This window comes from Garra rufa, chromosome 4, assembly GCF_049309525.1.
Source record: "Garra rufa chromosome 4, GarRuf1.0, whole genome shotgun sequence".
Classification (NCBI taxonomy): Eukaryota; Metazoa; Chordata; class Actinopteri; order Cypriniformes; family Cyprinidae; genus Garra; species Garra rufa.
In genome coordinates this window covers 30,167,559-30,191,855 of record NC_133364.1, presented here as the reverse complement: position 1 = coordinate 30,191,855, position 24,297 = coordinate 30,167,559, and the positions used below count along the sequence as shown (strand labels likewise).

At 37.4% G+C, this 24,297-nt stretch overlaps 1 protein-coding gene across 2 annotated transcripts in view; it reads left to right on the top strand.

Annotated features, from left to right (window-relative positions):
* Window positions 1-24,297, top strand: part of LOC141333810 (copine-8) — a 187,040-nt gene that overhangs the window by 35,061 nt on the left and 127,682 nt on the right. For both annotated transcript variants that reach the window (XM_073838952.1, XM_073838951.1), the window contains exons 2-4: window positions 10,567-10,607; window positions 20,673-20,719; window positions 21,696-21,799. In XM_073838952.1, the coding sequence (XP_073695053.1) occupies window positions 10,567-10,607; window positions 20,673-20,719; window positions 21,696-21,799 (192 nt within the window). The remainder of the gene's footprint in view (window positions 1-10,566; window positions 10,608-20,672; window positions 20,720-21,695; window positions 21,800-24,297) is intronic.

Sequence of the window (24,297 nt, the reverse complement as noted above, 5' to 3'; positions counted from 1 at the left end):
TCCTATACGGTATGGACCACGCAGGGCATTCCTCCGTGTCCATCTTCTGAGTTGGTTTTTCTCAAAAACCTTTAGTTTTCCAACTCCAATCCAGATAGCACTGCTAGCAGGATTGAGTGTCGGCGCCTCTTCAGGCCTCCACTCTCCAGAAGAGCTCCAAAAACGAAGGTACTTCTGTCGCACAGGCTAGTCAGCCTCGCGGATGACCTTCAAGATTAGAGTGTAGTTAGGTCATGAGACCTCCACTCTCAGAGTTCTTCTTTGCTAAGCACGGAGGTGTGTTAGGCTCCCTCCTTAGAAAGCCTCCACTCTCCAGACTCCACTCAGGTAGTACTGTTGCTTAGGCTGTTCAGCTCCGATGAACACCTGCAGTGTTGAAGTGTAGTAGGTCATGAGACCTCCACTCTTAGAGTCCTTTTCTGCTCGCTTATTTAGCTGCCAGACTCCACTAGGTACTGTCGCATAGGCTATTCAGCCTCGCTGATTACCATCAGTGTTGAAGTGTAGTTAGGTCATCAGACCTCCACTATTAGAGTCTCCCTTCATGAGATGTTGTCAGGCTTCTTCTCAGAAGCCTCCACTCTCCAGACTCACTCAGAGTCCTTCGTTGCCTCCAGAGATTCACTAGAAATAGGCGGTCCAACTGCACAGGCTATTCAGCCTCGCGGACCACCTCTAGTATTGGGTGTAGATAGGTCACAGACCTCCATCCTTAGAGTCGTCCTCTGCTGGGTGCAGAGTGGTACCAGGCTTCTTTCTTACCAAAGCCGCCACTTTGCAGAAACTCCACTCAGGTAGTTCTGCTGCACAGGCTATTCAGCCTCGCTGACTACCCTCAGTGTTGAAGTGAAGTGGGTCACGAGTAGGGGTGGGAAAAAAAATCGATATTGCAATATATTGTTGTGCTCTCTGTCGCAATAAATAATCGATACACTAACGGCCAATATCGATATTTTATTACAACACAAACTTATTAATTTACCCGTCGTCAGTGTCACTGTCACTACCCAATATCTACCATTCTGTTTGCGGGGGGCGCTGTTCGAGTAAATAGGTGTAAAGTGGCAGAAGCAGCGGCCAGTGAAGAACACAAGTTATCTAACAACAACAGAGAAGAAGCGCAGAAAAAGAGAAGTGAGAAAAATGGCGGAAAATAACGAAAACCAAACAAAGACGCACCCGCTAGTTGAGCATGCTGATCAGTTACGCCTGTTTCACACATACTCCGTCTGCAGTGCGTATGCGTTGAGTATTTTTTTCCGCACCCATGTTAACGGATTAGAGCGTTCACACTGCACGCGGTTGCTGTCCGGCAGTACGTCCCAGAAGCGGTGTGCAAGTGCATTCAAGTGCATTGAATAATACGTTGTTTATAAAACGTGTTCTGTGTGAAAGCAAAACGAGTCCGTGCTGCTTCTGCATCGCACACGGACTGCATACGCACTGCAGACGGAGTATGTGTGAAACAGGCGTTAGTGTTCCTCAAGAAGAATATGCCTTGATGTGACCACTGTCCAGGTTAACATAAAGCACTTTACAGTAACTTACTACTGACGTTTCAGTATCACGGTTTACACATGTTAGTTAATGTTCATGTTGTTTTTTAATGTTCAGGCACTTTTATCTGTCTAGCTGTACAGCGTTTACATTTAAGACCAGGAGGCAGTGAGTTATTATGCAAATGCATATTTCTTTGCACAGTGTTGAAAATGTTGGCATTAATAAATGCATACGATTTCCATATTATGGGTAATTATTTCTTTTTCAGTCACATATATCGTGATATATCGTTGATGAAATTTCTTCCAATATATTGAATATCGTAGATATCGCGAATCGCGATATTATTGATATCGTGGGCCACATATCGTCACAGAATTGAATCGTGAGTTACCTGTATCGTCCCACCCCTAGTCACGAGACCCCCACTTTTAGAGTTTTCCTTTGCAAGACACAGAGTGTTTTTTGGCTTCCTTTGGAGCAGTCACTCCTCTGAACTCCCTGTAGGTAGTTCTGCTGCACAGGCTACTCAGCCTCACTGACTACCCCCAGGTTTTGAGTGTAGAGGCGCCACGGCACCTCCATTCTTAGAGTTGCACTCTGGAAGGCACAGAGTGTTGCCAGGCTTCCTTTCGGCGAAGCCTCCACTCCTCAGAAAATCTCCACTTAGACAGGCCTGTTGCACAGGCTATTCAGCCTCACAGACCATTGTCAGTGTCAAGTGTAGTTAGGTCATGAGACCTCCACTTTGTAGATTCCCTCTGAGCAGAAGCACCACTCGGGTAGTTCTGGTTGCACAGGCTATTCAGCCTCACTGAACACCCCCAGTGTCGAGTATAGTCACCTATACCTGTTAGCACTGAATGTTGTCAGGTCCCTAGAGCAGACGTTCGTTCTGCTGAGACCTCCATTCCCTAAACTCCGCCCCTTATGGTCAGGGCGTTTATGAGCTCCTTCACTCAGAGAGCTAAGTGTAGTAGGCTTCCTCTAGGCCTCCACGCTTGAGAGTTGCGTGCACAGGTAGCCAAGCTAGCCGTGGCAGGTCACTGGGCCCCAGCGACTCTCGCTGATGCAGGGGTGATTTCCTTCTTGACTGCTCATTCAGTCAGTTTGGTCACTTATCCCTCGGCATGGCGGCGTTGGTATAAGCGTTCCCATAGTGTCCTTAACCAGGACGCAGCGTAGAGTTCCCTCCGGAAGGGAACGTCTCAGGTTACGTAGGTAACCCTAGTTCCCTGAGGACAGGGAACGAGACGCTGCGTCTCGGGGCCATGCCTCGGGCCCTGCACAGACCTCCGTCCGACAAAAAGATGGTGTTGTGCTCTCAGGCACCTGCTTTTATACTAAGCAGGCACCTGCTGATGACGTCACGGGCTGGCGCCGGCCAGTGTCAAGTTCACTGTCGTTATTCTATACCTTGTTTCAGAACCGGTCACGCTGAAGGCAGTTCCCATAGTGTCCTTAACCAGGACACTATGGTTATTTATTTAAATTTAAATATTGATTATTCCAGATTATTGACACTGAGAGTTTGATTGACAGGCGATCTGACCAATCATGTCGCAGAATTTGCCATTTTGTCTAAAAATCAAACTAGACAGGAGTGCACTGCAAAAAATGCTTTTCTTTCAAAATATCAAAACATTCTTAAATCAAGAACCATTTTCTAGACAAGTAAAAATTATTTTCTTGTTTTCAGTAAAAACAAGTCAAAATTAAGTGAGTTTTTGCTTAGAACAAGCAAAATCATTTGCCGATGGGGTAAGAAAAATAATCTTATTTCAAACAGAAAACAAGCTTATTTTTCTTACCCCACTGGCAGATTATTTTGCTTGTTTCAAGCAAAAATGCACTTAATTTTGACTAGTTTTTACTGAAAACAATAATTTTTTTTTTACTTACTTCTTGCTTTAAGAATGTTTAGATATTTTGGCTGGAAACAAGACAACAAATCTAAGTAAGAAAAGCATTTTTTGCAGTGTGTAGATTAACGTTGGTGGACTTGAACTTGACAAATGGTGTGTATTGACGTCTTTCTGTGGTTAAAACAAGATACCTTCTGATGTTCATTCATGTTTATTTCACGCTATAATTTTAAAGAGGAAAAGATCGTTTCATGTACCGCTTGAACTGAGGCAATACAATGATCTATCATGACACATTAAAGAGCCACAAAATAGTATTTATTGTTTGAATTTCTTACAAAATAACAAAATTTGAAAGCTGAGACTTCGTTTCATACCTAGAGGAAGCTGCTCTGTCTTGTCTGTCGACGTGTTGTCAGTTTGCTCTTCGATATATTTTTCACAGCGTTAGAACACGATATGTGCTGTGGCTTGTTGGACGTAGGCAGGAGGGTTATTAAAGTCAGATGTCATTCTCAAACCTAGTTTGAAACACAATAAATAATAAATACACTGCATTTATTGACAGCGTGAGCAAATACATTCCTATTTAGTATATCTGTATCTCTTTTCGTTTACTGTCATCTAGTCTTTCTGCCTCTCCGTCTCATTCTCTTTGCCCGTCTGTCTCTCTCTCGCCGTCTTGTCCTTGAGGTCTTTCCCCTTCGTCAGCTTGCCAGGAACATTCACCCACCCATTGGAAATTACAGCTGAGAGAAAGATTTTTATGCATTTATCATCCTTTCCACTGAAAACTCCTTGAAGCGTGTGTCAATTTTATTAGCATGTCAGGTGGAATCCCTTATTGAGCGCGCTGGACCCTGCAAGCACTGGAAACCCAACATGACGTTACCCCATGTGTGCAGCTGCCCGGAATCATAGATTAAAAGGAGCATTCTGGGTTATTTTCAATTCAATGTATCTGTTTGCTCTGACATGTAAAAACGAGCAGGAAGTGTGACTGTGTTAACTAGCAGTATTTTCTTGGAGGAGGTCAGCAGTCAGTAGTTCTCAAGTCTTTTTGACTCTAAGGTGCCAGTTGTCCACAACAATACAAAAATGACACTTTAGGATTTTAGGAGTTTTAAGAGCTTGATGTTTTTCAAGGTTCCCACTCTTTTAAATCAATTATTTTACATACATTTTCAGTCATTTGTGATTTAATGAAGATAATTTAAAAATTCTACACTCTTAAAAATAAAGGTGCTTCACGATGCCATAGAAGAACCTCCTTTGTCTAAATGGTTCTATAAAGAATGGTTCTCTGAAGAACCTTGGTTCTTTGTGGCGAAAGAAGGTTCTTCATATTATAAAAAGGTAAGAAAGAGATGGTTCTTTAAAGAACCTTTGACTGAATGGATCTTCGTGGAACCAAAAACGGTTCTTCTATGGCATCGCTGTGAAGAACCTTTATAAACGTCTTTATTTTTTAAGGGTGTACCTGATAAATGGAGTACTTGCATACTTGCTGCCTAATATTTTTCATGTAATGTACAATGATAAATGTTTCAGGCAACAGTATGCGATGTTGTCACATGATCATATTATCTTTAATTCAGAAAGTGGTCTCTGGTTATCATCTCAGAAATATAAAGTTAATTAATATTTTAATCCCGTTACAAGTGTCTTGGCAATCCATTCAGATTAAACAAGAAAACGATTTTAATCACTCCTGAATCATTTGACACATGGAAATAGAAGGTCAAGTTGAGTGATTTGCATTGTGGGATACATTGTGCTCTGGATTTATACACAGTTTGGCAAGTGTAGATGAGCCTACATATATTTAAACACGAACAGAACATTGGCTGACCATGCATTCAAAATATATAAAATAATACGGAATGTCATTCTGTAGCCAGAATACCAGTATGTTTACAGATAATTTGTGACCCTGGATGAATAAATACATTTTCCATTGACATATGGTTTATTGTTGTATTGGCCAAGATACAGCTATCTAAAAATATTTAGATAATTAGATGATACTTATGTAATCTCTCCTGTTGCTATTTTTTAAGAAAAGAGGAAAAATAGGATTTTTTTTTTCAAACAAGTCTTAATGTGATTTCACCTTCATGCAAAGTTTTTTTTTTTTTTTTTACCGTGACTAGATTGACAAAGATAACTAACACAAACAGAATTGGTAAGCGTTTCTTTCATGCTATCACATGCATGTTTATTGCCCGCTTGCCTGCTAAAATTCCATTATAAGTATATTTACAGTAAAAATATTTTCAGTGTGCTTATAAACACCAAGGAACATGATGCTCACAGACTGATGCTGTCCATATGCATTATGATGAAATAATCAGTAATATTACTGAAAGACAACAGGTGAGGCAGAGACACGAGTGAGTGAAAGGGAGTACATAAAACACTAAATGGAAGTCCCTGACAATCCCAGGGATTTGTCAAGGGATATACTAAGCATGTCCTCATAATGGAACGGCTGTGTGTAAGTTCTAAATCAGAAAGATTTTATTTCCAGTCCCTCAGCCCAATCTCTTCTTGTTGTTCTTGGAATGGAAAACCTCTGGCCTTAACTCAAGATTTTATCAGAGAGGACAGGGCAGACTTTTAGAACCCACCACTGACACGATCATTTACCTCACAACCTGCACTAATGCACAGCTACTAAAACCCAGATGCGGAACTTCAGATCTTCCCTGTTGCGCCTGCCAAGTTTACCTTGACCATCTACCTTAATGCGACTATATTCTTCACTGTTTATATTTCCCTGTCTGCTTATAATGCTAGTTTTCAAGCCTCATATCTAGAGTCTCTCTTTGAGGGGATGTTTACACAACTCTGTTTTCAACTAAAAACCGAAAACTTTGTAGTGTATGTGTTTTGGTCGCTCATTTACATGGCAACCCTTACAAAAAAGTGTGCTATTAGTATACTTCTTATGTCTACTTTTTATGTACTTCTCAGAAATGTGCTTTATATACTTCTCAAAAATATACAGTCAAGCCCGAAAATATATCAGCAAATTCTGACTTAAAGCTACTTTTATTCAACCAGAATTTTTTTTTTTTGACCGGAAGTGACATAGGCTTCTCCCAAACGATAATAAGACAATGTAGAATATTTCTCAGCTTTAATTTACATTTGAACAAAAAGTGGCATGTCCAAAATTATTCATACCCTTTGCAAACTGTCACAGTCTATGGGAAAATCAAAAGTTCTATACCATTCCAAATATTCCAAGCTGTTCTAAAGCATCCTAATTACCCTGATTCAACTCAACAGGTGAAAAACAGAAGCTCTCTGTTGTTGGTTTGTGGACAGTCATGGCTAAGACAAAGGAGCTCACGGAGGACTTGCGGCTGCGCATTGTGGCTGCTCAGGAAGATAGGAAAGGGCTATAAGACCATATCTAAATGTTTTGAAGTTCCAGTGGCTACTAAGTATTATTAATGGGGGCAGCCGTGGCCTAATGGTTAGAGATTCGGACTTGTAACCCAAAGGTTGCAGGTTCGAGTCTCAGGTCCGGCAGGGATTGTAGGTGGGGGGAGTGAATGTACAGCACCCTCTCCACCCTCAATACCATGACTGAGGTGAGTCCCTTGAGCAAGGCACCGATCCCCCAACTGCTCCCCGGGCGCCGCAGCAATGGCTGCCCACTGCTCCGGGTGTGTGTTCACGGTGTGTGTGTGTTCACTACTGTGTGTGTGCACTTGGATGGGTTAAATGCAGAGCACAAATTCCTTGTATGGGTCACCATACTTGGCCTCACTCACCCCCTTTCCTTTAAAAAAAAGACACTCCGCACTGTAGAAAATCTCAGAGGACGTGGTCGGAAGCCAAAAGTGACACCAGTGTTGGCCAGGAGGATTAGTGAGAGTAGGGTTGCCACCCGTCCCTTAAAATACGGAATCGTCCCGTATTTGAGAATGAAATTGCGCGTCCCGTTTTGAATCAATACGGGACGGGTTTTGTCCCGTATTTTTTATATTTTTTTTTTAAAGCAGAGTCTCATGCAAATAATCACTGCGGTAAAGCCAGCTGCGGTTCAGAAAAACACGGTCAAGCCAGCCGCGATTGATTTTAAGAGTGCGCGCATATTACAGTGATTACGGTAGTTTCAGAAACAACACAGAGAGAACGCGCTTGCAGAGCGCTTTTCATTTAGACGCCCAGGACTGAGAGATAATACTACAAAATGCTCGTGAATTTGTATTTACTTATTTATTTGCATTTCTGCTTTAATATCCGTTTTATTTATTGGTGTACTTGACGGTTCTTTTCTGAGAAATGGGACATTATTAGACTTCAGAGTCTAATAAGTAGAAAAAAAAACAATGATCAGTTCTTATTCAGGACGTCCCATATTATATGCAAAACTAATAGGAAACCTTTTTACTGCAGCATTTTTGAGATATGGGACATGATTACATTTTAATGGGGTATATAGACCCCATTTCTAAAAAGTAGAAAAAAACAATGATCAGTTCTTATTTAGGACGTCCCATATTATATGCAAAACTCATATGAAGCCTTTTTACTGCAGCATTTTTGAGATATGGGACATGATTACACTGATTACATGATTACATGATCACCCCCCCCCCCCCAATGCGTCCCTTATTCTTGGGTATTAAAAGTGGTAACCCTAAGTGAGAGAGGTAAAAAAGAATCCAAGGATCACCACCAAGGCCATCCTGATGAATCTGGGCTCTGCTGGTGGCAACATCTCAAAGGAGACATTCCAACGGACACTGCACACCGCTGGGTTCCACGGACGCAGACCAAGGAGGACACCACTTCTCCAGATAAGGCACACAAAAGCTTGCTTGGCCTTTGCAAATGCTCATCTGGACAAAGAAGAAGACTTCTGGTCTTCTGTTTTATGGACAGATGAAACAAAAATTGAATTGTTTGGCCACAATGATGTAGCCTTCAATTGGCGTAAAAAAGGAGAAGCCTTCAACCCTAAGAACACCATCCCCACTGTCAAACATGGTGGTGGGAACCTGATGTTTTGGTGGTGTTTTTTTAGCCTGTGGACCAGGGAACCTAATCACAGTAAACAGTACCATGAAAAAGGAGCAATACTTCAAAATTCTCAACAACAACATCAGGCAGTCTGCAGCGAAACTTGGCCTCGGGCACCAGTGGACATTTGAGCATGACAACGACCCAAAACACACAGCAAATGTGGTGAAAAAATGGTTATCAGACAAAAACATTAACGTTTTGCAGTGGCCCAGCCAGAGTCCTGACTTAAACCCAATTGAGAATCTGTAAAGAGAGCTAAAGATCAGGGTGATGGCAAGGAGACCCTCCAACCTGAAAGAATTGGAGCTCATCGCTAAAGATGTTTAGGCAAAAATACCAGTGGAGACATGCAAAAAGCTGATTAGCAATTATAAAAAGCCTTTGATTGCTGTAACAGCCAATAAAGGCTTTTCTATTGATTGTTGAGTAAGGGTATGAATAATTTTGGACATGCCACTTTTTGTTCAAATGTAAATAAAAGATGAGTAATAATTTTTTTCACAATGATGCCTCTTGTACATCGTCTTATCTTCTGGGAGACGTCTGTGTCATTTCTAATAAATAAAAAAACTTGCTGGTTAAATAAAAGTAACTTTAAGTCATAATGACATTTGAGTATACTTGACTTATACTTACAGTATAGTCTAAATATATATGAGCTATGGGAATCTGCGTTTTTATTGTTATACACTAAGGGCGCTATTACACATCTTCTGTACAGAATTTACAAAACACAAGTGAAAAAGAAACCAAAACAACAGATGCTTCCACATGTAATCTAACATAAGCGTCAGACATAAAACAGCATCAAGACCACAGATTTGTAAAACTGTGTAACATTATGGAATAAATTGTTGACCCATGAAGATGTAATAATCACTGTCAAGCTTTGAGGTGTTAATCGAATTTACATTTTGATTAACATAATTTGTCTTTTTTTCGCTTTTGTTCAAAATGTTATTTATTTATTTATTTATTTTTTAATGAAACTTACATTACCCACAAGTTAAAAAAAAGAATGCATGAAGCTAGATTCAAATGTTTACTGAGACTATACTTCAAAGTGTACTAAAAATGCATAAAAAGTATTTAATTAGTAAATTATCAGTATATCTATAAGTTCACATTTAGTATACTTGCAGTACAAACTAAAAACAGATGTAAACTAAGTTTACTACTGTTATACTTAAAAGTATACATTTATATACTAGAAAGTGGACCAATTTAGTCCCAAGGAGTACTGAAATAGTACACTACTACTAGTACACTGATATTTGTATACTTACTACATAAAGTATACTTAAAAATATCCTGGAACTTTACTTAAGTGTTTCTTTTTGGTAAGGGAACAGCATTTCAGGGGCCTGAAAACTTTTGAAAACACGCTTCAAAATGCATGTTTATATGTGTGCAGACACAGTGCTTCTTTATAAAAGTGACATGACCCGTTTCTAGTACATTGTTGTGGTGCAAACATACCCTGATACTGTACCTTTAAGACTTTTATATGTGAATGACCTTTTTTATGGTTTGCTCATCTCTGCATATGTAACTTCACTCTGTCTGGCTGATCGTGGTGCTCTTATTGTGAACAATATTGTGGTGTTTTAGTCCAGTTAACTAGATCTTCAATGGCTGTCAGTTTTCGTTAGTTTGTCGTAATTAGTTTGTGCAGGCCAAGCCACATCTTCTATTCGCTATTAACGTAACTCTGGAGACGAGACTGGGGTCAACTGTAACAGAAGGGCAATTGTAATGCTCTAATTGGTTTTATTATTTCTTTAATCATGAACAAGCCATTATGTTGCCACTTGAAGTTTGTGCTCAGTAAATCAGTGTTTTAAAGTATAATTTTTATTTGTAGTTTTCTTCAGCTGTCCATAGTTTTATTAACTTTAGAATTTAATTTGTAGGATGTTGGTTAACATTAATCACACAGGCTTACACAGAGGATCTTGGTATTATGGAAAAAAATATAAATACATAACCTTTTAAAAGTTACAAGGATGCATCAAGTAGTTTCAGACTGACTGTAAAAATTAAAAATTTCTTCTGGCCTTTCCTACTTAAAACTTAATACTTTTGTGCCAACACCAACAGTTTACACAAACACACAGAAATATGTTGTCTAACTCTTTGTTTCATTTCTTTTTTACAGAAACCTGCTTGACAGAGACACGTTTTCCAAATCAGACCCAAGTAAGTCTTTCCTCTCCCTTGTTGCACAAATGCATACTGTACCATGTAATATGTTTATCAAACCTAGAAAAATATTCAGAATTGTTTCTCAGGCCATGGTTTACTATGACCTCGCATACGGCAGTACGATAAACTGCTTTCAGCCTTGTTAAGAGGGGACTGTCTTCACTGTCTGAATGCTTACACAATCACATGACTCATTGCTTTCTGTTTGCTTTCTCTCGCACTGATTGTGTGAAGTAAAGCCTCCAAGCTTCAGATCTGAATGTGGCACGGGCCTCAGATATAGACACACTGTGGGCAGCCCGCTTATTGTAATATTTGCCTCCAACTCCACAAAGTCCTTCTGAGAAGAAAATGTAAATGTCACACATTTGGCCTCGAATATCAGAGTAATTTAAATTCAAAAGTACAGGCGAAGAGATGCGCCTGAGAGATGATACTAAATGTTCTTAGCCTACTTTGTGTGTTTTATAGGATTTAGTTTTTGTATTAATTTGTATAAAATTGTTTTTATGATTTGTAATGTCCTTGCTACTTTCAAAGATTTAGCATAAGTAGAACACACAATCACTTATTCATTTATGTGCTTGTTTAGACACTCATTAACAGTTGTTTTCACTCATTCAAACTTATGATACAAACTTACATTTTCATTCATTAATATACTCAAACTGTCACTGAATCACTCATTAATTTACTCACTCATTTACTCATTTTAACCCATAAAATTAATCACTTGCTCAGTCACTCACTCTCACACTCATACTCATTGAATCGCTCATTTATTCACTCAATCACTCACTCACTCACTCAGTCTTGAATTGTTTCTCCTTCACTCACTCACTCACTCACTCACACACACTCACTCACTCACTCACTCACTCACTCACTCACTCACACACACACACACACACACACACACACACACACACACACACACACACACTGGTTTTCATGTTTTATGGGGACATTCCATAGGCGTAATGGTTTTTATACTGTACAAACCGTATTTTCTATCGCCCTAACCCTACCCTACACCTAAACCTAGCCCTCACAGGAGATTGTGCAAACTTTTACTTCCTCAAAAAAAACTCATTGTGCATGATTTATAAGCCTGTTTCCTCATGGGGACCTGAGAAATGTCCCCACAAGGTCAAAATCTACTGGTATTCCTATCCTTATGGGGACATTTGGTCCCCACAACGTTATGAATACCACACACACACACACACACACACACACACACACACACACACACACACACACACACACACACACACACACACACACACACACACACACACACATTCACCTCACTCATTGAACCACCCATTTATTCACTCACTCACTTAGTCCTGAACTGTTACTCATTCACTCATTTACTTTTCTTTACTTACTATCTCACTCGCTCACTCATTAATTTAGTCCCTCATTTGACTTGCTCAAATGTCTAGTCCTGAACTGTTACTCATTCGCTCGCTCGCTCACTCACTCACTCACTCACTCACTCACTCACTCACTCACTCACTCATTTACTCTTGTTCACTCCCTCGCCCATTTACTTGTTTTACTATTGGTCACATTTATTTGCTTGTTTATACACTCATTCATTTACTCATCACTCTTTTTTTCTCATTCATTCACTCATTACTCAACCTTTGCTTTCATTGATTTATTCACTCATACACTCACACTCTAACATCATTAATTTTGTCCCTCATTTGACTTGGTCAAATGTATTGTCATGAACTGTTACTCACTCACTCACTCACTCACTCACTCACTCACTCACTCACTCACTCACTCATTTACTCTTGTTCATTCTCTCACTCACTCACTCACTCACTCACTCACTCACTCACTCACTCGTTCACTCACTGACTCATTTACTCTTGTTCACTCACTCTAACTCATTCATTTTGACTTGGTCAAATGTCTAGTCCTGAACTGTTACTCACTCGCTCACTCATTTACTCTTGTTCACTCACTCACTCACTCACTCACTCACTCACTCACTCACTCACTCACTCACTCATTTACTCTTGTTCACTCACTCTAACTCATTCATTTTGACTTGGTCAAATGTCTAGTCCTGAACAGTTACTCACTCGCTCACTCATTTACTCTTGTTCACTCACTCACTCACTCACTCACTCACTCACTCACTCACTCACTCACTCACTCACTCACTCACTCACTCATTTACTCTTGTTCACTCACTCTAACTCATTAATTTTGTCCCTCATTTGACTTGGTCAAATGTCTAGTTCTGAACTGGTACTCACTCACTCACTCACTCACTCATTTACTCTTGTTCACTCACTCACTCACTCGTTCACTCACTGACTCATTTACTCTTCTTCACTCCCTCGCCCATTTACTTTTTTTTACTATTGGTCACATTTATTCGCTTGTTTATACACTCGTTCATTTACTCATCACTCTTTTTCTTTCTCATTCATTCACTCATTACTCAACCTTTGCTTTCCTTGATTTATTCACTCATACACTCACACTCTAACTAATTCATTTTGTCCCTTATTTGACTTGCTCAAATGCAGTGGTGGAAAGAGTACTGAAAATTTATACTCAATTACAAGTACCGTTACATTTACCGTTACACACACACACACACACACACACACACACACACACACATTCACCTCACTCATTGAACCACCCATTTATTCACTCACTCACTTAGTCCTGAACTGTTACTCATTCACTCATTTACTTTTCTTTACTTACTATCTCACTCGCTCACTCATTAATTTAGTCCCTCATTTGACTTGCTCAAATGTCTAGTCCTGAACTGTTACTCATTCGCTCGCTCGCTCGCTCACTCACTCACTCACTCACTCACTCACTCACTCACTCATTTACTCTTGTTCACTCCCTCGCCCATTTACTTGTTTTACTATTGGTCACATTTATTTGCTTGTTTATACACTCATTCATTTACTCATCACTCTTTTTTTCTCATTCATTCACTCATTACTCAACCTTTGCTTTCATTGATTTATTCACTCATACACTCACACTCTAACATCATTAATTTTGTCTTCACTCCCTCGCCCATTTACTTTTTTTTTACTATTGGTCACATTTATTCGCTTGTTTATACACTCGTTCATTTACTCATCACTCTTTTTCTTTCTCATTCATTCACTCATTACTCAACCTTTGCTTTCCTTGATTTATTCACTCATACACTCACACTCTAACTAATTCATTTTGTCCCTTATTTGACTTGCTCAAATGCAGTGGTGGAAAGAGTACTGAAAATTACCGTTACATTGCTGAAATTGTACTCAATTACAAGTAAAAGTACTGGTGTTAAAAAAGTAATTAAGTAAAAGTACAAATTACTCTTCATAAAAACTACTCAGAGTACTAATTACTTTTTAGCTGGTGGTATGTATTGTATTATCCATAATTGCTGATTCAGACAAGATCCAGACTATAAAGCACACACTGCTTTTATGATGTCATGGTACTGATCAATCTTAGATGGTTGTTTCCTCTGGGGAAAAAAATCATAGAAGAATTATACAAATAAAATTATAGGTTAATCACCATATATATTTTTCATTCATTACATAACACTTACAATAAGAAAAAACAACAACAGTATGCCTTACTAATATATATATATATATATATATATATATATATATATATATATATATATAAGATATTAAAACAAGTAGACAGTAAGCAATGAAATAAGAACAAATAAACAAATTAGGAATTAATTAATACTGTCTGTATTACAATGATGATGGATTTACATGTTTTAGTTAGAGCTGGGCGAAATGGCCTAAAAATAAAATCCCAGATTTTTTTCACAAAAAATCCGATTTACGTTTTGAATAGATTTTTCCCCCTACGTCATTTAGCTTGTAAAGAAATCACAGCTTTTCCACAACAAATGGGCATCATATATTTTGTAATATAGCCTACATTGCAACTGCATCAGTGATCACTTTCCACCAGTTCCCATTCTTATTAGCTATTATATAATTTCCATGCTTTTCTCTTGCAGTTATATCGTATATAAAAATATAAAATTTTTAATACAGAAATATTGAATTATTTAAATAACTGAAACGAGCATGTGGCAGCAAGTCACTGATTTAATGACTGAATCATATCATTCATTTGAACCGCTGGTTCACTCAGAATAAAGCGAGTAGCTGTTTTTATGAATGGGAAATTGAATCATTTCACTAGATTCCTTTAAAAACTCATAAAAAAATTCATAAACACTCAGCGGTTTAATTAGATGTGACTTGTTTCAGACTACTTTTGACCATGAAATAGAGCAAAATTAGGCGGTAGTGTTATAGTCAGACAATGTAAGTCACTTGTTTATTTAGCCATTGTATTAAATCAATATCTCATTTACAAACTCCCTTAAACATTATTAAAAGCTGTTACTCATCTTGGTTCACAATATCACAAAGCTCTATTATAATCAACAACGCTCGCTATATACTGCACAATAAGTCTCTTATTGACACTCTCTCTACACTTTGTTTCTGAAAGCATTCTTGAGATATGTCCGTGATACATTACTCTACAGTACGTTGCAAAAACACGTAGAAACCTTTGAAGCTCCCCTGAACGCAAACACAAATATGCTGATCGGGTCCGGCTAACTTGCTAACAAGCAGCTAATCATATCCCTTTAGTGGCTCCCATTATTTGTTTTCCGTGCCTTTCTGAAAACAAATATATACAGTATATTAGTGTGTTTCTAATTTGGTGAATGCGCGGGGGAGGGCTGAGCCCATTCGGAACTGCTGGAGCCCAGAGAGGAGCGTCGGTGCATATAAAAGAGAAAACCGAGTTTCATTCAAACAAATCGATGTAAACAACACATTTGAGTTAATCTATAAAATCGATTTATCGCCCAGCCCTAGTTCTAGTGATGATTATGTTATCAATAGCGCGCCGGAAAAAAATAAATAAAAATAACGGAACATGTTTTTCTTGTTACATATTTTTCTATACCAGGCTTTTCATTGGTCCGTTAAGAAGATATTTTTATTGGCTACCGAAATGTCGGTCAGTTGTTGAAATATTAATTAAAATTACAGTACTCTGTAACAAATTGTGATTTTAAAAGTAATTAAGTAAATTACCCAGGTTAATTTGTACTCAAGTACAAGTAAAATTAGAGACTTAAAATTGTTTGTACTCATGAAAGTACAAATACCCAAACAATGTACTTAATTACAGTAACGTGAGTAGTTGTAATTCATTACCTCCACCACTGCTCAAATGTCTAGTCCTGGACTGTTACTCATTCACTCACTCACTCATTTACTGTTGTTTACTCACTCACTCACTCGTTCACTCACTGACTAATTTACTTTTGTTCACTCACCCATTTACTTGTTTTACTCTTGGTCACATTTTTTGTTTATTTATACACTCATTTATTTACTCATCACTCTTTTTTTCTCATTCATTCACTCATTACTCAACCTTTGCTTTTCTTGATTTATTCATTCATACACTCACACTCTAACTCATTCATTTTGTCCCTCATTTGACTTGCTCAAATGTCTAGTCCTGAACTGTTACTCATTCACTCACTCACTCACTCACTCACTCACTCACTCACTCACTCACTCACTCACTCACTCACTCGTTCACTCACTGACTCATTTACTCTTGTTCACTCACTCACCCATTTACTTGTTTTACTCTTGGTCACATTTATTTGTTTGTTTATACACTCATTCATTTACTCGTCACTCTTTTTCTTTCTCATTTATTCACTCATTACTCAACCTTTGCATTCATTAATTAAATCAATCACATACTCACACTCTAACTCATTAATTTAGTCCCTTATTTGACTGGCTCAAATGTCTAGTCCTGGACTGTTACTCATTCACTCACTCACTCACTCACTCACTCACTCACTCACTCACTCACTCACTCACTCATTTACTCTTGTTCACTCACTCACTCACTCACTCACTCACTCACTCACTCACTCACTCACTCACTCACTCACGCACTCATTTACTCTTGTTCACTCCCTCGCCCATTTACTTGTTTTAATCTTGGTCACATTTTTTGTTTGTTTATACACTCATTTATTTACTCATCACTCTTTTACTTTCTCATTCATTCACTCACTCATTACTCAACCTTTGCTTTCATTGATTTATTCACTCATACACTCGCACTCTAACATCATTAACATTGTCCCTCATTTGACTTGCTCAAATGTCTAGTCATGAACTGTTACTCACTCACTCACTCACTCACTCACTCATTTACTCTTGTTTACTCACTCACTCACTCACTCACTCACTCACTCACTCACTCACTCACTTATTTACTCTTGTTCATTGTCTCACTCACTCACTCACTCACTCACTCACTCATTCGCTCACTCACCCATTTACTTATTTTAATCTTGCATTCATTAATACTCAACTTTTGCATTAATTGATTTATTCACTCGTACACTTATTCTAACTCATAAATTTAGTCCCTCATTTGACTTGTTAAGATATCTACTCCTCAACTGTTGCTTGTTCCCTCACTCACTCACTCACTCACTCACTCACTCACTCACTCACTCACTCACTCACTCACTCACTCACTCACTCACTCATTTTCTCTTGTTCATTCACTCACTTATTCACTCACTCACTCATGTACTTGTTTATACTCTTACTCAGTTATTCACATGTTTATACACTCATTTGTTTACTCTTCACTCATTTTCTTTCCCAATCTTTCACTCATTACTCAACCTTTGCATTCATTCTTTTATTTACTCGTACACATACACATACACATACACATACACATACACATACACATACACATACACTCTAACTCATTCATTTAGTCCCTAATTTGACTTCCTCAGATATCTAGTCCTGAACTGTTACTTATTTATTTATTCATTCACTTACTCACTCACTTACTCACCCACCCATTTACTGGTATATACTCTTCCTCACATTGATTAACTTGTATATATACTCTTTTTCTTTTTCATTCATTCACTCCTTACTCAACCTTTGCATTCATTCATTCATGTATTCACTCACACTCTAACTCATTAATTTGGTCCTTCATTTGACTCTTGTTCATTCATTCACTTACTCACTCACTGATTTACTTGTTTATACTCTTGCACACATTCACTTGTTTATACACTCATTCATTTACTCTTCACATATAGTCTTTCTTATTCATTCACTCATTATTTAACCATTCATTTAATTTACTCAAACACTCTAACTCATTTAGTCCCTCATTTTTGTTCACTCACTCACTCACTCACTCACTCACTCACTCACTCACTCACTCACTCACTCACTCACTCACTCACTCACTCACTCACTCATTTACGCTTGTTCATTCATTCACTGACCCACCCACCCATTTGCTTGTTTTGCTATTGTACATTTATTCACTTGTTTATACACTCATTTGTTTAATCTTCACTCATTTTCTTATTCATTCATTACTCAATTTTTGCATTCATTCAATTCACTCAAACACTCACACTCTAACTCATTAATTTATTCCCTCATTTGATTTGCTCAAATGTCTAGTTCTGAACTGTTACTTGTTCACTCACTCACTCATTTACACTTGTTCATTCATTCACTGACCCACCCACACATTTACTTGTTTTGCTATTGTACATTTATTCACTTGTTTATACACTCATTTGTTTAATCTTCACTCATTTTCTTATTAATTAATTAATTCATTCATTACTCAACCTTTGCATTCATTCAATTCACTCAAACACTCACACTCTAACTCTAATTAATTTAGTCCCTCATTTGATTTGCTCCAATGTCTAGTTCTGGACTGTTACTTGTTCACTCACTCATTTATTCACCCTAGTAAGCTCACCTATTCATTCACTTTCTCACCCGTTTACTCACTGAATTACTCATTGACTTCTCGTCGACAAAACTTATTCTTTTACTAACTTTATAATTCACTTGATATTTTCATTCATTCACTCATTAACTCACTCACTCACTCACACACTCATTCATTTATCAATTTGTTTATAGTCTCACTATCTCATTCATTCATTCACTCACTCACTCACTCACTCACTTATTTATGTACTTGTTTCTACTCTTATTCACTCACCCATTCAGTCACTTTTCGATTCATTGACTTGCTTGACATTGACCAATTCCTCAAATTCATTTAATTACTAATTTGTCTTACTAATTTACACATTCATTCATGCATTTATGTATTCACTTCACTCTTTCAAGTTACAGTCATTTACTTTCTTGTTAATTCACACATTAATAACTGAAGATGTGCTTGCGTTCATTCATTCCCTCTATCATTCCTAAACATTTTCTTTTTCTCTCTATCATTTACTCACTTTTTACTCATTTCTTTATTGACTTGTTTAAACATATTCATTCACTCATTCACCCCCTCATTTTCTACATTCTTGCAGACTTCATTATACTTTATTACTATATTCATTCAAATCTAACACTACATTTATCGATCAGGTGTGTTTATTCACAAACAGAAGGCAGACTGAGTCACTGAAAGAACTGTGATTTCAAGAACAATGAGCACTGAAAGTCTTTGATGCTTTCTTTTATGCATGTGTATGTGTGACGGTAGTGAACAGGAAACGGGAACAATGAACAGCTCTGCTTTTAATCACTCTGCTATTATTGTCATTATCTGTATTGATTTTCATACTTCTGTTGCTCGTTCTTGTCTTACTGTCTTGCTTCACTTTTTTCTTGCCTGCTTTTCTCTTTTCTTTCAGAATGTTTGTCCACTTTTCCACCTGTTTTGCTTTCATGCATTGCAGTAGCTATGCCTGAGTTTTTGTAAGTGATTTTTTTTTTTAATTATTGCCATTTGTTTCTAATCCTGTTCATGATCAGCTGGTCTAAACAGACGTCAGCTCTTCCTGGGCCGCTGACATGGTCCTTGCATTCATGCAAGCGGGCACTTGTGCTGAGCCCCCATCTTAATTATGCTGAGTAGTGTTGGCCCAGTCTCTTAGCGTTACCATTATCCTTATGACACACATGGAAAAATGTACACATACTCAATTAAAAAAACAAACATTTTGCCACTGTCTGTTGCATGTTTCAGTAGTTGCGCCTAAGGCTTTTTGTTTTTGTATTGCACACACGTTTTGTAGCTATATTATCTCTTATCCACAGCTCTAGGACATTGGGTCTCACCGTACGTCTACTAACCGTACACATGAATATGCATATTCACATTTTTATAAACAAATCATGATTCAACAATAACCTTTGTAATTTATGAAAAGAAATGTAGACAATGCATCCACTTACATAATACACATACAGAAAATACTCCGAGAGGGCTTATTAACACATACATGTGTTAAGAATACATTTTAAACATACTGTATTATTCTTCTTGCTGTATAATTCATCTTAAAGATGTTTCATAATGTATATACACACTCTAAATGAGTGAGAAAGGGTGCTTTAAAGCTTGAGCTGCGAGGTTTCTCTGCATAAAACCACAGACATGCTTATGCCTCGAGCATGCGGTCACAGATTTAGAATACTCCAAATTCATTAACATAAGAACAAGGTTAAGAACAAATTCATGTGGATGAGAAGTTTTGCAGAAATGCATTTAGAGGCACGTATTTCCAGTGAACTTATGTTGACTTTTTCAGTGTCTCACTGTCCATTCAATAGCAGTCAATGGGCATCTTGGTTACCAGTATTCTTTATAAATTTATAGGCTTTTCATATCAGTATTCTTTAAAATATCTCCTTTTGTGAAAGAAATGCATACAGGTTTGGATACTGGCTGGTTTACAACAGCTTTGTAACTCATCCAGTGAGATTTTTATCTCATCGCATTCCACCGCTCTGGTTCTAAGCTGTTTCTGTTCAAACACAGTAGACCACAAGATTACACACTACACAAAGTGCTTCTGAGTTAAGAGTGTCAGAGGTCTTTTGGCATTTGAAAAAAAATTCTGCCTTTGTGTAACACAATCTGTCTCTCTCTCTTTGCTCTCCACAGTCTGTGTGCTGTACACCCAAGGCATTGGCAACAAAGAGTGGCGAGAGGTGAGCGGAACAATCTGGCACAGTCGTGTCGACCCCTTGAAGGGCCCAGCAGACCCTTGGTTTCATAAATATTCATACATGTAAATGTGGGCTTGGAATATTCTCAGAATAGTAATCTCAATTATTTTTGGCACTCTTATTTTTTCTGTCTATCAGTTCTTCATATTTTGCCTTCCCAGCTAATCAGAGAAAATATCAGGCTCTCAAAAAGCACCATTAAGAGGGCTGTGTATTTATTAACTTCAATCACTAGCTGGTGAAATATGATAAGCCACCCAGGGAATGTAATAACATTCTCACCCACGCTCATATCAAGACAACTCCAGCCCACTTTTCAAGTCGGCTCATTAAAACGTTAAGTCCCTTTCACATCGTATCAAGGCTTCAACACACCTCTCAACCCCGTCATGTGCCTCTTTGACCTCTAAAAAAAGTTGAAGGTAGCAGGAATGTAGGAGGTGTATACAGTAAACATTGACTTGTATTTGCCCTTAGGACAAAAAAAAAAAACATGCTGAAAATATCTCAGGATTAAAAAAATACTTGTTGATTTTTATTTATGACACTTGGTTAATGTATAGTTGAAAATGAAATTGATTCAAACTGTGTATGAGATCAGTTGCACCATTTTGTTTTGAATTTATGTTAATGCATAATGTTATGTCCTTTATGTTAGACCTTGAAAAAACCTTTTATTAATTTACATGTTTTTGGATTAAAATTAGATGATATATTTCTCACACATTCATTCTTTTCAAAACGGTGAAACCCTGTTTTTTCAAGAACATAAAGTTCTGTTAAAAGGGGATAGAAATATATTTTTTGTTGTTTTAGCATATTTTAATGCATGTTTTGGAATTATGTAAATCACTTTAAATCATTTTCAGTCCATTCTTGAAGTTTTTTCAGCTCAGATTTCAGTTCAATGAGAAAATGTTGATTGTTTTTACTGACCTTCCACTTTTTTTTCTTTCAGTTTGGGCGGACGGAGGTTATTGATAACACTTTGAACCCAGATTTTGTACGAAAATTCATGTTGGACTACTTCTTTGAAGAAAGACAGAACTTAAGGTTTGATCTGTAAGTACCAACATATATGCCTTTAGCTACATTTACACTCGCCTTCCGTTTCACCGTATTTACACTGTAACTGCTATCTGTGAACAGAACTTTGGGAGTTTTGACTCTCTTGTGTTTTAGAAACTGTAGTGAGTTTTACAAATGTGTAAAGAATTTGGAACGGTCTCTCAGGAAAGACTTTAATTTGTCTTTCTAATATCCTGAGATGACATATGTTACTTTTCAAGGTGTGTTTGTTTGAATAAGAAAAGAGTGAAAGTGTTAGGTAAATAGGATGGTAAATAGTTGAAAATAAAAATACTTGTAGGATTTACTTATTAAAATTTTCTTAATTATCTTTAAGTAAATTTTACTGCTACTGCTACTGACTTAAAGTTACTTTTATTCAACCGGCAAGTTTTTTTTTTTTAGCATGCTAACCTTTTCTTCACCACTTTTGCTGTGTGTTTTGGGTCGATTTGGTGCTGAAATGTCCACTGGTGCTGCCTGATGTTGTTGTTGCGAATTTTGATGTATTGCTCCTTTTTCATGGTGCCGTTTACTGTGATTAGGTTCCCTGGTCCACTGGCTAAAAAACAACACAAAAACAATAGGTTCCCACCACCATGTTTGACAGTGGGGATGGTGTTCTTAGGGTTGAAGGCTTCTCCTTTTCTTTATGCCAAATGAAGGCTACATCATTGTGGTTAATTTTTTTGTTTCATCTGACCATAAAACAGAAGACTAGAAGTCTTCTTCTTTGTCCAGACGAGCATTTGCAAAGGCCAAGCAGGCTTTTGTGTGCCTTATCTGGAGAAGTGGTGTCCTCCTTGGTCTGCGTCCGTGGAACCCAGCGATGTGCAGTGTCCGTTGGACTGTCTGCCTTGAGATGTTGCCATAAGCAGAGCCCAGATTCATCAGGATGGCCTTCTATCTATCCTTCTGGCTAGCACAGGTGTCACTTTTGGCTTCCGACCACATCCTCTGAGATTTTTCACAGTTCAGAACATCTTGTATTTTTAATAATAATTTGCACTGTAGTCACTAGAACTTCAAAACATTTAGATATGGTCTTATAGCCCTTATGAGCAGCCACAATGCGCAGCCACAGGTCCTCGGTGAGCTCCTTTGTCTTAGCCATGACTGTCCACAAACCAACAGCAGAGCTTCTGTTTTTCACCTGTTAAGTTAATTAAAACAGCTGTTTCCAATGAATCAGGATAATTAGGATGCTTTAGAACAGCTTGAACTATTTGGAACGGTGTAGAACTTTGGATTTTCCCATAGACTGAGACAGTTTGCATAGGGTATGAATAATTTTGGACATGCCACTTTTTGTTCAAATGTAAATAAAAGTATAAGAAAAATTAATAACTTTAAGTCAGAATTTGCCAGGGGTATGAATAATTTCTGGGCTTGACTGTAAGTAAAATCTATGTAAAATTAATAAAGAAAATAAAACTTTAGCTTGGCCAGTAAAACATTGAGTAATTTTTGCTTAGTCAAAGTTACTTGGCAACACTTTCATTTCACTTATTATACCTAAACAACCATGCTCTTAAATTGTACAGTATGTTACACAGAAATATCTAAGTAAATGATACAATAAATATGTAGACACCATATCTACATCAGTAAAGTACACAATACACGATGACGGTAACATTCTGTGGTTCATTTTTGAGCTTGAATGTCATTTGGAGTAGATAATAAACTCCAGACGTAACAAAATTTCAAGTTACTAAATCTAACAACAAAAACAATGATAAATACAGCTGAAAAAAAAAATGCCCTAGTGCATGATGGGAACGCTAGTATCAGAAAATTTGAGTAGGTTTTACTTAATTTTATAACGTTTATATTTACGCTTTAACTTCTACAAGCTTGAATTAAGTACCAATATAGAATTTATTGAAATTAATTTAATAGAAATTATTGCCTGAACTTACTTTTTCATGTAGAAATTACATTCGTTTTTCTGTAGTATTTCCTATACCACAGAAACTTTTTTTATTAGCCTTTATCTGGTTGATGCTTTTATCCACTCAGTGTATACATTTTATCAACCCTTTTAAAAAAGAAGTACATGTTAGTACACTTTACTTTTAAAAGGAGTGCTTATTTTGGGAACAGTAGACTTTAAAACAATAGTTTAATGACATAAATGTACAAAAATTGGCAGAAATAAGCACTTTTATTTCATTACTATATTATCTACAATTACAGTTGTGAAGCACACTACAAGTGCACATTCAGTACAATTAAGCACACTTTTTTTAAAGGTGTTAATACATTCCCCGGGAAATCAAACCTGTGACATTGATGTTGCTAGCTCTAACTTGTTACTGGTGTTAAGATTATTTTAGTATTATGGCTAAAATATTGGAATATTATATGCAGTATTTTTGACAGTTTGTATACACTTTAGACAGGTGATATGCGTTATGCAAATAAAAATACAGTAATTAACATATATTTGTGATTAAAAATAAATTGTGGCTGAGTGAACTAAAACTGAG